General features: G+C 38.8%; 1 protein-coding gene and 1 pseudogene across 1 annotated transcript; one reads left to right on the plus strand and one right to left on the minus strand.

The window, feature by feature from the left end:
- Positions 1-2553: 2553 nt before the first annotated feature.
- On the minus strand, positions 2554-3588 carry LOC102005466 (mas-related G-protein coupled receptor member X1). The gene has a single exon (XM_005401897.1). The coding sequence runs from the start codon at positions 3586-3588 to the stop codon at positions 2554-2556; it is 1035 nt and encodes a 344-aa protein (XP_005401954.1).
- A 1167-nt stretch (positions 3589-4755) lies between these two features.
- Positions 4756-14865, plus strand: LOC102005801 (annotated as a pseudogene).
- Positions 14866-17931: the final 3066 nt, after the last annotated feature.

Raw genomic sequence — 17931 nt, forward strand, 5'->3', positions numbered from 1 at the left:
TATCTGTTTTCATGAGAAACCACTTTGAAGATATCAATATGTAATACAACAAGCATTGTTAATTTCCTACCACTTTGTTTGTAACTCTGTATTGTCTGTAATGTTCTTTTGGTATTGTGTAAAAGGTTGTCTGTCTGTTAATGTTTTCCTCCTTGTATTTTTAAAATAAAAACAAAAATGTTGAATTTAAAGATGAACTATGTCCCCTGTTCCTAGTTTCAGGCCTACTGCAAGCTAAAAGACTTCAGCAGAGAAGTCAGTGCACTCCACTGTTTCTTGCTTTTCCTATCAACAATATGCTTCTCTGAGATCCATGATGTTTGCGTGTTTGGCTTCTGACTCTGTAGGTTTGGGTATACTCCTTGGAAGAGAGTTCAAAATACGGACATTGCTTTTTGTCTTGTCCTCCTGCATTGACCTGGCTGGGCCTTCTGAGCTTCCTAGTATTGTAGACTTGACTCCAAATAATTTTGTAAAACTAATACAAACTCCTATCATTGTATAGCCATTAAAGATATTGCACAATGCTGATAGTAATTCAGAGTTAAAATATGTTTTGTTGGGGGGGGGGGAGTCTTTTTGAGACAAAGCCTCACTATGGAGTTCAGGCTGGCCTTAAACTCACTTTGTAGCCCAGGCTGGCCTCAAACTCACAACAATCCTCCTGTCTCAGCCTCCTGAGTGCTGGGATTACAAGCATGCTCCACCAAGCCTGGCTCTTTAGAGTACTTTTTAAGCATGATCTTACAACCACTATTGTCATAATAAAGAAATGAAAATTATTTACATAATTATCACCATAGCCTGAACTACTTCTATGTTTTTATTAACAATAGTACTATAAATTGCCTCTACACCCATTTCTGTCTGTCCAGGTTTCACATATCTTTCCTCGTTAATTTCAAAAGTTTATGGGCACGCAAAAGGGCAGAGGGCACAAGCTTGGTAAATTACAGAAACATCCATTCAAATTCCAAGTATTTCAGAAAGGCTTCCCTCTCTACTGGCCAACACACACATACACATACACACACACTGATATTGTTACAGAAAATAGACCAAGCATGGGAAGAAATAATACCAAGAAGGTTTAGGAGGCAGTTTATTTATTCCAGTGGGCCTGCTGGGATCTCTCCCAGAGTCAAAGCCCTGCCAGGTGGGGCTTTGGGACTTTTATAGGGAGGGCAAGCAGGGAGGGACAAAGGCAGATTTGGCGCATTTGACTGGAGGGCTGGATGACATCATGGGTTGCTAAGGGGGTTTATACATCTCAAATTACATTGCAAGGTCATCAGTTACATAAAGGCAGTAAAAACAGGGGTTTACAGAAAGGAAGAAGTATTCTGTCATTGAGTCAGGCAGACATGTCCACTTGGTCTTGGCAGACATCTTCAGCAGGCTTTTATTTAAAATTATTAATTTCCCCCTTTAATATCTTCTAGCAGTCTGTTCCCTTTGTGTTTATTGGAAGTATTCAGACCAACTATACCAGTTTAGAAAGATGTGTAGGTAAAGCGCTCTCTTCTCCCAAACTCTAATATACTGGACAATAGCAACCAAATCAGGCCCATTTTTACAGCTAGCATTGGTGTGCTGACAGTAATGGTGCCCAGTGCATAGCGTACCATCTTATCACAGCCAGCTGACTCCAGATAATGCTCCTGAGAATCAGGAGTCATGGTGCACAGCCATGAACTTCTGAGGCTACTAGGCTTATGACAGCAGTTGCCTTTAGTCTATATCTATATAAAGTCAAATCCCACTGTCTTAGTCTTTTTTTATTTTAAAGAGAATTAAAAAATAACAACATAGACAAAAACAATAAAAATAATACAGGGTTTCAAAACAAAATGATAAGAATTAACAGTGGTTGTTATATTACATATTGTTACCTTCAGTGAAGTTGCTCTGGTTACCAGATGTAAGAATGCAAGACTGACCAAACCATTAAAGATGAGGAAGACCAGGGCTGTGAGTAGAATGGTCACATGCAGCCTGGTTAGCAATGGACAAGTGTCACTAGAAGAATTTTAATAAATCCCATTTCCTGGACTTACAAAGGGAGAGAGTCTGTCTCCAAAGAAAATATTTCCCCTAAACTCAAAGACTAAGTGGTAAATAGATGCAATAGAATTTAATCATTCAAAACCTAGCTTTTTACCTGCACCAAGCCCCAGTTACAGAAAATCATATGATTCTCTGTGCAATACAGTCTAAGAAAAATAAGATATCTTCTTTTTTGATACCTTCCTGTAGGAAGTCCTTATCAACTTCAAGATAGAAATTTGAGTAGAAATTCTTCCCATCATAATGAAATTTTTAAGAAAAGCATTCAATAAGAAAGATTCAGAGGAAATTTGAGCAATTCATTAATATGTCAAAAAGGCTGTATTTGCACTTTCTCTAAGACACAAGAAAAGCCAAGTAAAACAATCTATATGAAAGCATCACAAAATCAGCTAAGCATTTCCAAAGCATGAGTCTAAGAGAATAGGGCACACTGGCATTGACTCTCAAATCCACATATGTCTGATAAGTGGAGGCTCCTCATCCCTAAGCTACTCCGCTTTCCAACTTTTCCAGGGTTTCCTGAATATATGCATCTCCACCTCCATTCTCCTGAGGGGAATCCTGCAGAGCCCTCTGAAGGACCAGCTTGAGAGTCTTATACTGTTGCCTGAAGGAGCCAATTAAGAAGTAAATGATGGGGTTGGCACAGCTGTTAACACAGGACAGGACAACTGTGGCTGGATAAAGATAACAAATGAAGTGATGAAAAGCAATTGAAAACCAGTATAACAGGAACCAGTTAATGCCAAAGGGCAGGCCACAGACGAGGAAGACCAGGACTGTGAGTAGAATGGTCACATACAGCCTGGTCAGCGGCATCCTTCGGGAACCACAGAAGATTCTGACTGCCAGGGCTAGACTGGACCCAGATAGAGTTAGAAATAAAAAAATCAGCCATGCAGTTATGATAAAATCAATATTTTTCCACCAATCAAAACCAGAAAACCCATTCAGGAAACCAGAATAGTACCAGTCCAGGAGGCTAAGCAACAGGGACTGGATCCAGAGCAGGGTACACACAACACTGGACATATGTCTTGGACGGTGGCAGCGGTACCAGATGGGCCATAGGACACAGAGGCAGCGCTCTATGCTAATGGCACTGAGTATGCTCAGACCTGCGATGTATGGAATAACTGCTATGTTGATTATGATGCCATGAATATCTATAGAGGGGTGATTGAAGGACAGGATGACAAACAGGGAACCAATAAAGTGGCAGCAGAGGACGAGGAAGTCGGATGCAGCCAGGTTGAGGATGTAGACTGAGATGGCATTCCTGTGCATGCAGCATCCCAGGAGACTGATGACAACTGCATTTCCTGCCAGCCCCACCAGGGCGATGATGATGATCAGAAAGTCTGGGATCAAAGTCTTAGCACAATGCTGATAGAAGGCCTGGTCACTTCCATTCACCGTTGTGGATTCCATTCCCTGGGATGTCATGGTTGGATCCACGCTCACAAACCCTTCACTAGTGTACCTGTGAATACAAACAATTTTGAGAACATGCTGCATGATAACTTGTTCTCAGGACCACCCTGTTATATGGGAATTATTGTTCCTATTATAACAAGAAGGGTTGCAATGATTAAGTAATCTATCTGGAGCTTAGTAGTCCTGGATCGATTAGTACTAGATATCAACCTAGTATTTGTTGACTCTACAGACTGAACTTTCTCTTCCAAACACAAGTTTTCTAAAGCATATGGAAGCAATCTGCTAAACACCTCCCCTCAATAGGCTAAGGCTGTGGACCCAGCACTGCTCTGCCCTGGGCCAGAAATTTTTTTCTCAGTTGCAGGAATACATAAAGACATGAAGGTAATCATGACATCACCCTAAGAAAGTTTCCTTCCTGGAGAAAAGCACACCTTTCTCTAGAGCTATTAGGTGACCATAACCTATGTCTGCAAGGGTTTGATGACAGCTGGGCTTGGAGAGCTAGAAATCTCAATGAATGTCAGCCCTTGAGGATGGGAACACATTTCATATTCCCAGGGCTCAATTATTGCCAAATTTTTATGCTAAATATTTATTCCATAAATGAAGAAAAGCATGAGAAACCTTACAATTGTGGATGATTTAGGTTAAATGGAAAAAAATGAAAAGAATGTAAAGCATATATATCACGTTAAGAATATTTCATTCTTCAAAATTATTCTAGTGGACATTTCTGAGTTTGCAAGAATTACTTATGTGTGCCCAATTACCTGAAGCTGACCACTAAAGTGCTTTCGAAGTAAGGACTAAATACGAATTTTCTCAGGAATTAGAAGCATCTTGATTCACAGAGGAGGGGTCAGCTTTGTGTTGGAGCCAAACTGTTCCGCAGCTTGGAAGAGAAACTGGTGAGTTAGAGCGGTGTCTAGCAGTGTCAAGAGGTGAGTTAGAGCAGCATCTGAGTGTCAGGCCAAAGAGGTATTTGAAATATAGCAATGTCCATGGAGAGCTATCAAGTGGGGCACTGTGGAGTATACAACATAATCCTACCCTTTTGATGCTGTTCATCAAAAGATATTTTGATGCTGTCTCTCAAAAGATATCCTTAGTATAGTCCCTTTGATGATGAGAGCTTTCAGGGAAAAAGTCAGGAGGAGAAAGCAGAAACAGGCAGGGTCTGTAATATAAAGAGAGATGTTCATGAACACACCACGTAGAAAAAGAGGACCAGCTCGCAGCCGCATGAGTAACAGCAGCTGGGAGCTCAAAAGGCATTCTGTTGTAATCATCTCAAGACACTACAAGGTAAAAATTAGTATTTTTCTTATTTTGAAGAGGATGAAATTAGGGACAGAAAGAAAAAAGGGTGACTAATTTCCTCCTGGTCTCACAGTGTGGATTTCCACACAGTACATCCACCTTAGAGTCCACTCTTTGATCGGGCCTTTGGACCCACCCCTACCAGATGTCAGGTATAGGCAGATGAAACAAAAGTAGAGAAATAATGCCAAGGTAAATCAAAGATAACAAAAAAAATTTTGGATGAAAATTAAATCTAATGTAAGTAAATTCTATACGCAAAGAGAAAGAGAAGCTACACAAACAGAGCACAAGAGATAATGGGGTGGAATTCAGTTATGAACAAATAGTAGAATTCAAGGACTGTCATTTGCCTCAAAAGGTAGTTATGCCTTTAAAAATTCTGAATATACAGCCAAACCCAGAATTTTTTAAAAATTCTGAATATACACAAGTGGAAAGAGAATGCATCTTTCTCTGACCTGAAGACAGGCGTCCAAATTAAATGTACCCACCATAAACTCCCTCAGAAGGACAAGCTCCCACAGTCATGGCTGTTTTCAAGGAGAAATGAGAGGAAATAGAAGTTCTATTATCCTCATCAAGGCATCTACTCATTTGAACATCTGTTTCTAGGGTGTGATGTCTACTTCATCACACTTGAAGCTCCATAAAGGGAAGATTATTTGTGGTTTCTTCATTTTTATACCATGATGTTTAGCATGTACTCCTGAAAGGTCATCTGGTGTATTCACTTAACATTGGAAGAGACTGAAGTTTCAATAGATACATGAATTTTCCCGATATCATAGAGTATACACTATGCCAGCCCCTGGAGCCCTGTCAAAGACTTTTCAACTGCTCTTTAGCATGTCATTTTTTAATTTATGAGGATCCCCCCTAACACTTCATCTGAACCAAAATCTGAGAGGAAGTCAGAGGCTGGAGAGACTCTTAGTATCCCCCAGTATCTATTCCCCTCTTTTGTGATGCAGTGATTCTCTGAATTTTAAATCAGAAAAGAGGGTGACACTTCTCAGTCTTTCTTGATTCTGGATTGGACCAAGTGGGAAGAGGAGAAGATGGATGTAACTAACTCCGGAGACATGGTATTGATGGACAAGGAATAGTCTCTCCTCTTCCTCTTCTTCCCCGGAAGCTGATGCACCTGGAAAGCTGACGCACAAGAGGGACGGCACCTCTCTAGGGTTTGGGGAGCAACAGTTGCGGAGGAGTCTTTGTGTCTGATGCCTTGGAGCTTCCAGAAAAGCTTTAAAATATTTCCTGATGAAGTCGTTACTCTATTTGAGTAGCCAAATGTATGCTTTATCCAATAGAGATATTTATCTTGTTTAACTTATGTTTATTCCCAAGGCGTTTTTGGTCAATGAGGTGAATGTTCCACAAAAGCAACAGTAAAGGAAGAAGCCACAAGTAGGGCTAAAAACTCCAAAGGAGGTGCCATGAGCAATGATTCATTGATATTTACAGAGAGAACGCCAAGAAGAAAGATACAAAAGATAGGAGAAAAGTGTTCCTTTACCGTGAGGATTCTCATTCTGTCTTTCTCTACCCTGTTTGGCATCCCAAGAGTGTGCCTTCCGTGACCCTCCTCAGGGAGATCTTTTTCTTATCGTTTTCTGTTGAATTAAGCCACCGGGATACCGAGCCCCATACTCGCCCCGATTGGCGAGCAGAGAGAGATGTGGGTATTTTCATCTTGTTGCTCTTTATGTGGCACCTGTGCTGGCACTGGTAGCGCTTCTCTCCTATTCAGCATCCTCTCCTGCTGCTACAACTTCATATGTGGCTACACTCTCTCTGAGGAGTGATTTTTCCTTTATCCTTTTAAATTTAGAGCTGGAAATAATATATCACTGTTCTTTATTAAGGGGCACAACCGTTCATTGTTTTTTTCTCATCTTTGTAAACAGCCTGCTAAAGCGTACTCCTCCATTATCCTTGTTTGAACCAAACTTTTCTTCCTGTACTTCTGAAAAATGCAAAGGAGAGTAACTTTGATGAGGTAGTAAAACAATAAAAATTAGGTATCGAGCAGTTTAGTTTTGGGCAACAATGCTGTTGCCTTGCATTTTACACAAACATAAGAGGCAGCAGTGCCCCATGACAAAGATTTGAACAGTTAGGATAAAGGGAAGAATATGCCAACATGGTCCAAAAGGGAGAAAGGAGGTCTATTTGACCCCATTTCAAACTCCCACCGTTGGGTCTTCCTGCTTACAGTTTGCAGAAAGAAGTTTCTGTCTGCTGCCTTTTACTGAAAGAAGCACCATGCCCTCCTCTTGTACAAACACAAGGTGAAAACACCAATGTGTAGACTTAGAGTAAATGCTTAAACTGGGCCAGGGATATAGCTCAGCGGCACAGTGCCTACCTGGCAAGCATGAGGTTGTGCATTTGACTCCTGGTACAAAAAAAATCTATATACATAAGCTAGAACTCTAATCGTCTTGTATATACTCTTACCTTTCTGCCATTCTTCTGTCCAGCGTTGAAGAGACAACCATTTTGCAGAAGAAGAGCCTTTCCCAGGTTGAGTGGCAGAACAAAACACTTCCTTGCTCTCAACCAGGTGATTTCAGGAGCTGGAGTAAAAGCTGGAGAGCAAGGGACACATATCAAGATTCTAGACGGGCTTTGCGACTTCCTGTCGAGGGACGAAGGATAAATCACACACCAAAGCCATCTGAAATAAGACCTCCTCTATTGTCACTCACCCATCAAGCTCTGCCATCCTCCCATTATTATCAGTAATCACCATTCTGTCCATGAATTGTCAACTGAAGTCCTACATAGTGCCATAGAGCAGTGTGATCCTGCACAGTGGAGCTTTACAGCTAATGAGTGTGATACACATGTGGTCACGTCATTCAAGGTACACCATGGGCTTGACTCCTTTTTTTTTTTTTTTTTGGTAGTTTCTTTATTATAGCACTAAGAAAATCATTTATAGGTTTGCATTTCAAATGACAGAGAAATAAATATATGCAAGGTCAAAATTTCCCTGAATATCATTCTCTGGTGGCCACCGCTTGCTACTTTCACCATTTTTATTTGTTCTATTACTATTAGCTCAATAAATTTATATTTTAACTTTTAATTTATCAGTATGAACCAGTGTCTCTGTTAACCTCCTCATAAAATATAAAGTTTTTAGCGCCCATACCATTTCCTTCTTTTTCTTCCATCCATCTCATGAAATTTCTGTTTTGACTTAGCCAAGATGTTCAAACTTAATGATAGGTAGTATCTCTTAAAATTTCTCTTCTTATACCTTGTGCTATAGTAAGTTTTGGCTATTGGTCTTTCTTTTTTTATTTAGCAGAACTGGATCTTCACGCTGAACTACATCCCCAGCACTCTTCCCCCTTTTTTTTCATGTCAAGACAGGGCCTTACTAAGTTCCCCAGGCTCACAAAGTTGCCCAGGCTGGGCTAAAATTGTGATCCTCCCACCTCAGACTCCCAGAGTGCTGGGATAACAGGGATGTACCACCACATCCACCTACTGTTCTTAATCTAATTTGGGTTAAAAGCTGAGTTAGACATGGACTTTGGAGTAGAATGTTCTGAGGCTTTATGGTTGTTTTGAATCATTTGCTTTTTCTTAAGGTTCATGTGATTGATGGCTTTGTCCCCAAGGTGACAGTACCAGCAAGGTCTGTGGAAACTTTCAGTGGTGGGATCTTGTGGGAAGGCCTTAGTTCATGGAGGGACTCTCAGAGAGTAGTTCCCATGTGACCCCTTGAGCGATGTGGAGAGCATTATTCTTATAAGGGGACCACGCTTCACCCTCCTCAGCTCTCTATGACTCTTGGCTCTGAATGTGATCCTTTCTCTTCTCATGCTCCTTCCATCTGGCATGGAGACTTTCCAGAACTTATGCTGTACCGTTTGAACCTTCTGCCTCCAAACCTACGGGCCTGGGATATAGCTCAGCGGCACAACACCTGCCTGGCAGGTGCGATGTTGTGAGTTCAATTCCCAGCACCAAAACCAAAAACCAAACAATCCTGTGAACTAAACAAACCTTTTTACTTCATAAAGGCCCTGTGTCTATTATTTCTCTATAGTAATGAAAAGTTTCTAATATAGAAGTTATCTTAAGAAAATATTCAGAAATGGCCTGCAGGGCCAGAGATATAGCTCAATGACACAAGCATCTGCCTGGCAAGTGCAAGGTCCTCAATCCAATTCCCAGTACCAAAAAAAAAAAAAAAAGAAAAAAAAAAAGAAAAAAAGAAAAAGAAAAGAAAGAAAAGAAATGGCCTTTAATAGATTAATTTAGCAAATATGTAATAAGTACCTTGTTATGATGTGAATTGTGTCCACCCAAATTTCATATGTGGAAATTCGGAATATGACTATGCTTTGAGATAGAGTCTTTAAAGCATTAATTAAGTTAGAATGACTATATTAGAGAGGGCTTTCTCCAACACTAGAGGTGTCCATATAAGAAAGGGGGTTAGAGAACGAATACACAAACAGGAGGTCATAAGAAGACACAGGGAGAAGGAGAACCCACTTGCAAGTCCAGAAGAGACCTCAAATGAAACCATAATGAGGTACAAACACAAAACTTTAAAAAATTGCTAAATATAAAAATTAGTCATGATTTCAAATGTTGGCAAGGGTTTGGGGCAACTGGATTTTCATACACTGCTGGCAGAAAAGTAAAATGACTCACCTTGTCCAGAAAATCTTCTGTGTTTTATTAAAAATTTAAACATGCACATCCTATACCATCCAATATTTGACCCCTGGCACATGTCCCAAAGAATGGAAAATTATACTCATTTAAAAGCTTGCACTCAGATGTTTATTGTAGCAACTGGAAGCACCCAAATGTCCATCCATTTGTGAATACTGAAACACAGCTTAGTACATCCTTATAATGGGATATCACTATGCAATTTTAAGAAATCAACAATAGGGGGCTGGGGATTTAGCTCAGCAGCACAGCGCCTGCTTGGCGAGCACAAGGTCGTGAGTTCGATTCCTGGTACTGGAAAAAAAACAAAAACAACAAAAAAAAGAAATCAACAATAGGAGATTCAATATGGCTGAGTAGAGCTGCCTAGAACTCTCCTGGTTATCTACAAAGAAAAGCTATAATAACAAACATATAACTGCATTTTGATATGAATGATCTTTTTTGACATCAGTAAGAGAAACTGGAAGCTTGTAAGGCTCAGAGACCTAGTACAACAGCCTAGTAAGAAAAATGAATTGCCTAGTTAGCTGAGGGAAAAGTGTCTCCCCCTAAGAGTGAAAAAGAGTCCCATTAAACTGTCAGTGCAGTAATCTTACTATTGGATAATTTCATAATTCTCACAGGTTTGCAGGCCACTTAGGTTAGAAACCTGAAATCTACAAAATGCCTAACTTTGGAAAAGGTTCTCACATCTCCCAGGAGTTTCTAGTCAGCATTAATATTGAGACATCAACTATTGTTTGAGTTTGGACTGCTCTGTGAATCAGAAACTCCTGCATGTTCTCATCCCTGAGCATGGTGATAGCAGGAGACAGCTGCCTCACCGACCCAACTTGGTCCAGCAAACTGACTGTGACCTAGGCCCCCCGGGTGACCTGCATAGACCGGGGTGGGTGGTGGGACACACAAGTATGTCACTCTCCAGAACCAGGAAATCAGGTCATGTGTCCTCTGAGACCAGCGGTGTGACCAGCCACGTATGTATCAGTGCCAGGCCAGAAGGAAGGTGCTCGTGTGGTTCCTACCACCTTTATCCCACTCGCTATGCTCAGGTGCCTATCACTGAGAGAACAGGAAGAGAACACTGCTGTCCCCACTGCTCTTGAGGCATCTTGAGGCAGCCTTGAGCAACTCTATGGCTCCTGCTGTCACAACATGTGAAGGAGGTTAGAAAAAAGTTCCAGCTCTAGCCGTAGCCATTTCCTAAGCCTGCGTGGGCAAGGAGGCATAAGAAGAACTTTGACATGTGCCAGATGACTGAGGCACAAATTGAGAGAATTTGTTGCCAGTTGGACTTCCTTGCTAGCAATCTTAAGTTAAAATATGTTTAAAAAACACATAATAAAACTATATATATATATCCATAGCACATACCATGACATTTCGATGCATGTATACAATGTATAATGATCACATCACTATAAATGATCTGTCACCTCAAGCATACAGCATTTGTTTGTCTTGGGAACATTCAAAGAATATTGAATATATTGGAAGGAATTGGAAGTGTTCTGTGACCATCATAACTGTACTATTCATGAAGAAATACACTGTTAATTGAAACTAGATTTAGTTTAGTTGTACATGTATGTTGTAAATTCTAGGGTAATTGTTAAATAATTTTTTCAAGAAATGTAATGAATATGCTGAGAAAGACAAGAAAAGGTAATCATAGAATATGTTCAGTTAATCTCAAAAAGGTGAAGGAGGGTGGAATATAAAAGATAAAGGTAATGCATAGAATATCATTTCACATAAGGTAGACTGACTAATAATAATCAATTTAAATGTGAATGGTCTAAAATAGCAATTATAAGACAAAGACTATTGGACTGGTGTTGTTCATGTTGTTAAAGAAAACAATCTAACTTGAGGATGGCTCAGAAAAACCATCTTAAAAATAAAGACATAACAGGTTCAAGTAAAGGGACAGAGAAAGATTATACCAAGTTCATTTTAATCCAAAAACAAGAGGAAGCTTATTAATTTCAGACCTAGCACACTTCACAGCATAACAAACTCTCATAAATATAAATGATCAATTGACCCCAGAGCAAACGTAATAATTCTAAGTGTATAACCCTACACAGAATGACAAAATATATGGGGCAAACCCTGATATAAATGCAAAGAGAAGTAGATTAATCCAATCCACTGGAGGTTCTAACACTCCTCTTTTGATAACTATCAGATCCAGCAGGCAGAAAAAAACAATCAGAGTTGATTGAGTTGAATTAAATAGTACCATTAATCAACTTGAGCTGATTGGCATCCAAGAATTTAATTCAGTAATAGTAATGCATCTTATCAAGTTCATAGGAACATTCATCAAAATCAACACTATGAAGACAATAAGACAAATCTTAAAATCTTAAAAAATAGCTCTTGAACGCGTGCCACCAGCCAAAGTGGTATCGGCCGTTGGCGTGGAGTCTGATTTGATTTTTTTTTTTTTTGGTTTGTTTGGTTTTTTATTTTAAACATAAAAGGAGGAAAACATTAACAGACAGACAACATTTTACAAAATAGCAAAAACAGTACAGACAATACAGAGTTACAAACAAAGTGGTAGGAAATTAACAGTGCTTCTTGTATTACATATTGATATCTTCAAAGTGGTTTCTCATGGAAACAGATAGAGATATGCAATACTGATCAATCAAGGACTCATTGACAGTTGTTGCTTTCTTCTTGTTGCAAAATGTGAAAGAAGCTGCCGGTTGAGAGGGGCTCCGAGGAAAGAGTTGGAGGAGAAAATACGAGGCACCCTCAGCCGGAAGAGCACGCCATGCAAAACGGCAGCGGCTGAGGAATGCAACTCTAGGGTCTAGCCCGGGAGGCGGTGACTGACGTAGGCCCCCGGCTGGGAGCCCCGCGGGCCTGGAAAGGGGTTTCCTGCAGCAGTCTCGTGCAGTAAAAGCCACCTCGAGGAAAAATATGAAACGCCAATGAGAATGCTGAAAATGGATTTATTATCATGTACCTTCAATTCTCCAAATGATCCAGATGGACAGAATGATATCTTTTGGAATCAAAATTCTCCAATGACAAAACAGTTCGGTAAAGGAAGAAAAAAACAGATTTACACCACGGAGTGATGTGATGTCACATAGTGTTAATCGCATTGCTCCTCGGGACGACAAACCAACAACTAATTCTATGCTGGGCACCTGGATTGGTGAAACTGCTACTCCTTGTACTTCCACTGTAGCAAAGGAAAAATCAAGAGAAAAAATGAGCTGCATAAAGTTAAAAACACAAAATCGAGAAAAAGAACTTATGAAACTGGCTAAACAATTTGATAAAAATACGGAAGGGCTAGATATGATTCAAGAACGAACCAAGAAGAATCATGATATTATCCAGATAATTTCAGACACGGAGACTTCACATAATTGTAAAGATTGTTTAAAAATGCATTCTTGTGATACAGTTCCCGAAATAGATAACGCTACATTAAAGAAGCCAGTGGAAGGAAACACCTCACTATCTGGGGCAAATGATCAAACCAGCAGTCAGAAGCCATTTGACCAAAATGTTGAAGCAGCTTTTAATGAAATTGTTGATGATTCTACTCAGAAATGTAGTGGACTGCTAAGCCAAGGTCTGTCAGGTGCTTTTTTGTACAGCAGTAATACTGCTTTGGGGGAAAAAGTGCTTTGACAAAGAAGAGTATCATTACTAATGAAAGTCTGGTCACTGAAAAACTGCCAACTAAAACCCCAGCCCCACTTTCTTCTCAAGTAGATACTTCCACAGAGACAAAATCCTATGTGACTAAGGAGCAAGGAGGGTCTAATAAGCACATGGTTGCATTTACTACCAGTGATTCTGAGGAACATTGGGAAAGCTTACTAAGAAATGAAGCTTTTGTTATACAAAATATTGAAATGCTTGAACTTTTCCCTTCTAAAACTTCCCAGGTTAACAGTGTATCAAGAACAAATATAAGTCTAGATACCAGGTTAAGAGATCCAAAAATACTATGAGATCTTCCTTCAAACATAACCAAGACCTAACAGATGCTAAAGAATGCAGATTTTCACCAAATTCAAACAGTAAAACAAGCAAATTACCACTCACTGGAAACAAAATGAAATTTGAGAAGTTTTTCAATGAAATTGTTATTCAAGACAATGCAGTTGCATCTAATCTGACAAAAATAAAACATTCACATGAACTTCACTTCCAATAAAAGGCGTCTGGAAAAAAAGTCCTTGAATGCAAAATCCTCTAGTGAACAAAAAAATAAGCCCATTTTGAAGCATTTTTTCAAAGCACCTGCTAATATTGACCCTTTGGTTTTGCAACTTTAGTCAATAAAACTGATGTTAGTAACTTAAATCAGACTAATGCATCAAAGTTAGGTTTTTTTTTTGATGATTGGAATGATCTATTATTTGCTAATGAAGTTACTAAAGCATGTCATAAATTACAGACTACTTGGAAAACAAATGATGTAGATGATGTTTTGTTATATCAAGCATGTGATGATATTGAAAGACTAACCCAGCAACAAGACATAAAGGACAGCAAGAGTAGTCTTGAGATCAATAATAATTCCAAACATGGAGCATGTCTACTGTATCTAAAGGAAGAAGTCACTTGGAGCAACCAAAGCATTTGAATCCGGGCAGCATTTCAGTGCAGACATCCTTCTTGACAGATAACTCACAAATTGATAAACCAATGAAGATGCAGAAAAGAAAAATGTGGGAAAATTCTCCACATATTTTAGGTACAATAAGAAATTTGAACATGTACGCTAAGAACTCAAATTGTGAGATGAATAATGTGCATGTGTCTTGGAGTCATTCTGATGTTCCAGCACATGTGACTAGTTCCAAATCAATTTGTTCAAGAAGTACAGATTTTAATGTGAGCTCAGATCACATTAGCACAGAAACTGTTACCAGTAAAGAATCGAGTACTCGGCAGCTATCCCATACAGCTATAACAGGTGAAACTCAGAGTGACCTTAACAAAACAGGTGGATCTTCAAAATGTACAGTTACAAAGCTGAAAAATTCTCGGATTCTTTCTCAGTGTAATCCAAATTATATAGCAGAACATATGACTGTTACCAAAATTACACGGAGTTTACAAAGGAAGGAAACCATGAACTCATGGGAGTCTGACTGGCAGCAATCTTTGGGGAAACTTTCTGAATCTTTGAAAGAGTCTTCAAAAGAGGAAGAGGGGAAATATAGAAAGTATTCCCCTCAAGAAATTCAGAGAAAATGACAAGAAGCACTGGTTCGAAGAATGGCCAAAGCACAGGCATCATCTGTAAATTTAGCTCCCATTCAATTTCTTTAAAGAAATACTAATTGCAAGACAAAGACTATTGACTATGATAGGAAGTTTTTTTTTAATTTCTCTGTGAGAAATTTAATGCTGTCTTTTAAAGCATGGACTTCTGTATCATTTAATAAACCAATGTTTGCAATGATAAATGAAACTTTGGAGCTGTATATGAAAATAATTATGAAATTAGAGAAATTTAGGAACATTAGGAATTATGTCACAAAATTATACAGAGGAATATAGTTGTATTTTTAAAGCTTCCCCTTGCAGAAGGGGAAGCTTTATTATTTAATTATTATTTAAATTTGTTATTGAATTATAACTTAATATTTAATTATTTCTAAATAATTACCTAATTTTTTATTATGTCTTTTCCTAATACTACTGAGCTTTGACTTCCTAAGTTAAGAGACACTATTATAGTTTTATTTTCAGTAGCTGTTACTTAAGGTTTTCATACATTTCCAAATTACAATTAATACTTCCATTTTCCTAGGAGCATGCTTGGTAGGAAATAAGAATGTCAGTTTTATTTGTAAGGAAATTACTATTGTCAGTTCTTAGTCAAAGTAGATTTGAATTTTGGTATTTCTAAACTGTGATATAGTTTGGGAACTACCACTTTTAGCAAAAACACTTGATTTAGGAAGTCTAGAAAAAAAACAGTGGATTAGCTATATAAAGAAAGTAATTTGGTGTCATTAATGTTTACACCTAGCAGAAACTTTTGCTATCATTTGCTCTACATTATTGTATGGAAGAGGAAAATTGCTGCTGTGATTTTCAACGTCAGAGGCAAAGTAAAGGCGTACTTGTATTACAGTGATCTCTGAATGTCTAAACTGTTAATACCATTTGCTTCAAACTGGTAATCTATAGAATAGCTTGAGAGAGTATTAATTATTTTATACTACAAAGAATATAATTAAGAGCACATCAAAGACTATTTAATAGCAATGCTTATTGTTCCTCACTTTAAAGAATTAATCTTACCAGGATACATGAATGAACTTTTTCTTTTTAGTTTTCCTGTAACTGCAATTTTCTTCCCAATTGATTAGCTTTACCAGTGCCCCCCACCCCCTTTTGCCTTCTTGAATTTGTTGTGCTAATAATAGCTGTCTAACTAGAGGGGATAATGCAGTAAGGATGCTTTATTTGCCTTAAATGACTTTAAGAGACCTTAGGGAGGTCACAGATATGAAATACATTGGATGGTTTTTGGTTGTTTTAGAGCGGTGATGACATGGTAGCTATTGCTCTTTGGGTGTGTATTGCTTTGTAAATATTGTAATATTTTTGTATACAGAGTAACAGATTTTAAGTAGCCCATATTGCCTAAAAATATATAACACAGGTAAGCTGATATGTAGGAAAATGAAGAAAAGCTCTTTTTTTTAATGAAGTGACTTCACTGTATTTTGACTATGCCTTGAAGATCTGTGAATGAATTTGAACAGAATCATGTTGCAGAGATTCTGTCCTGCCCCAGGTGAATCTACTTGACTCTGGTTCCCTGAGGTTTAAAGTTGGAAAGTATTTCTAGCAACGATTATATCTAGTTTAACACTTGGGTAATGTGAATGATAATTTATTTAAAATCTGACTGTGGTTTTCAATTACTATTGTCACTGTGATCCTCATCACTTGTGGGATTCAAACACAAAATATCAGACTTGCCTTGTGCCTTTTTAGACCTTACAAATGAGTACATATAGAACTGAGTTCAGGTGTGCCCCCCCTTTAAAGTCCATAAGAAATTCTTATTTGGTAAACCTAGCATCCATAAATGTTTTATTTACTAGAAATGGTTTTAAGCACTTTATGTATTGAACTCATTTACTTTTCAAAACAACCATACAAAGCAACACTTTCATATAAGTAAGGAAAGGAAACAATAACTTTCTCAAAATTATACAATTAGAAACAAGTTGGAACTGAAGTAGTGCAATACCAAAGACTGTCATTTTTTTATGGTGCAGGCCAGAGTTTATTAAATCAGAACTGGAGAAGGTACAGCACAAATAGAAGCACACAGTACCCGAACTGAATTAAGTCTAAGATTTCTGAAAATCACCTGCTAATTCCACTTTGGCCAGTTTCTGGCCTAATGGTGCAGTGACTGTCAGAAGAGAGGAGGAAGTCAGTCTTGGCTGGGGTTTGTAATGATCTCTGCATGATTTTCAAAGCCTGGCCAAAGGTTTATTGTTGAGTCTTCACAGTAGGCACAGCTACAACTAGAAAGATGGCTATGACTCCGCAGCCCTTGGGCGTGATTCTGATGCATGTCAGGAGCTGGGAGTTCTGCCTGGGCCTGGATGAGAGCAGAACAGGCCACAGGCAAGGGTAAGCTTTGTGTCTAAGCAACTGTCACTACCACTGGGTTCTCACAGGTCTTGGAAAGGAGCTTTTCCTTAAAGACTGTTCCTGCAGACACTGAGGCTAAAGCTTTCCATGATCAGGGACTGCACTGGTTCAGAGGGAGCCTTCAGAGTCACAGGGCCAGGAGTTATCACTGTGATCAATGTAAGTGTGAGAAAGCCCCAGACCTGTGATGGGCAGGAGGACCGTACTGAGGATTGAACCTAGGGCCTTTGCACTGAGCAAAAGTTCCCCAGCTCTTGTTTACTGGTTTGAGATAGGACCTATATTGCCTGGGTTGGGCTCAGACTTGGAATCCTCCTGCCTCTCCAAGGGTTGGGGTTACAACTGTGTGCACCATGCCAGGCTGTGACTTTAAATGTTGACTATACTGGCCACTGTGGAAACAGTTTGTAACCACCAGTGATCTAAGGAAATGATCTATCTATACAGCAAAATGTTAAAGCAACTCAGTCAGTTGTGCCAGAAGTTTTATGAGTATTTCATGGATCTCTTCATTTTTTAGCTCAAGAAGTTTTTTTTTTTCCTTTTCTAACTCATGCTGCAAATGACTACTATACTTTGGATGTGTAAATGCTGATTATATGAATGTACATGTAAATAGAAGTTGCCTTCTTTGCATTCAAATGTTAGAAGAATAGGGAATAAAATGCACAGTTACTTTTTAAAAAAAACTTAAAAAATAAAAACCATACC

Source organism: Chinchilla lanigera, unplaced genomic scaffold, assembly GCF_000276665.1.
Source record: "Chinchilla lanigera isolate Chin_1 unplaced genomic scaffold, ChiLan1.0 scaffold00075, whole genome shotgun sequence".
NCBI classification, from domain to species: domain Eukaryota; kingdom Metazoa; phylum Chordata; class Mammalia; order Rodentia; family Chinchillidae; genus Chinchilla; species Chinchilla lanigera.

Coding starts and splice junctions, on each gene's coding strand:
- LOC102005466 (XM_005401897.1), bottom strand. CDS start 3,588: ATGCAGCATGTTCTCAAAATTGTTTGTATTCACAGGTACACTAGTGAA.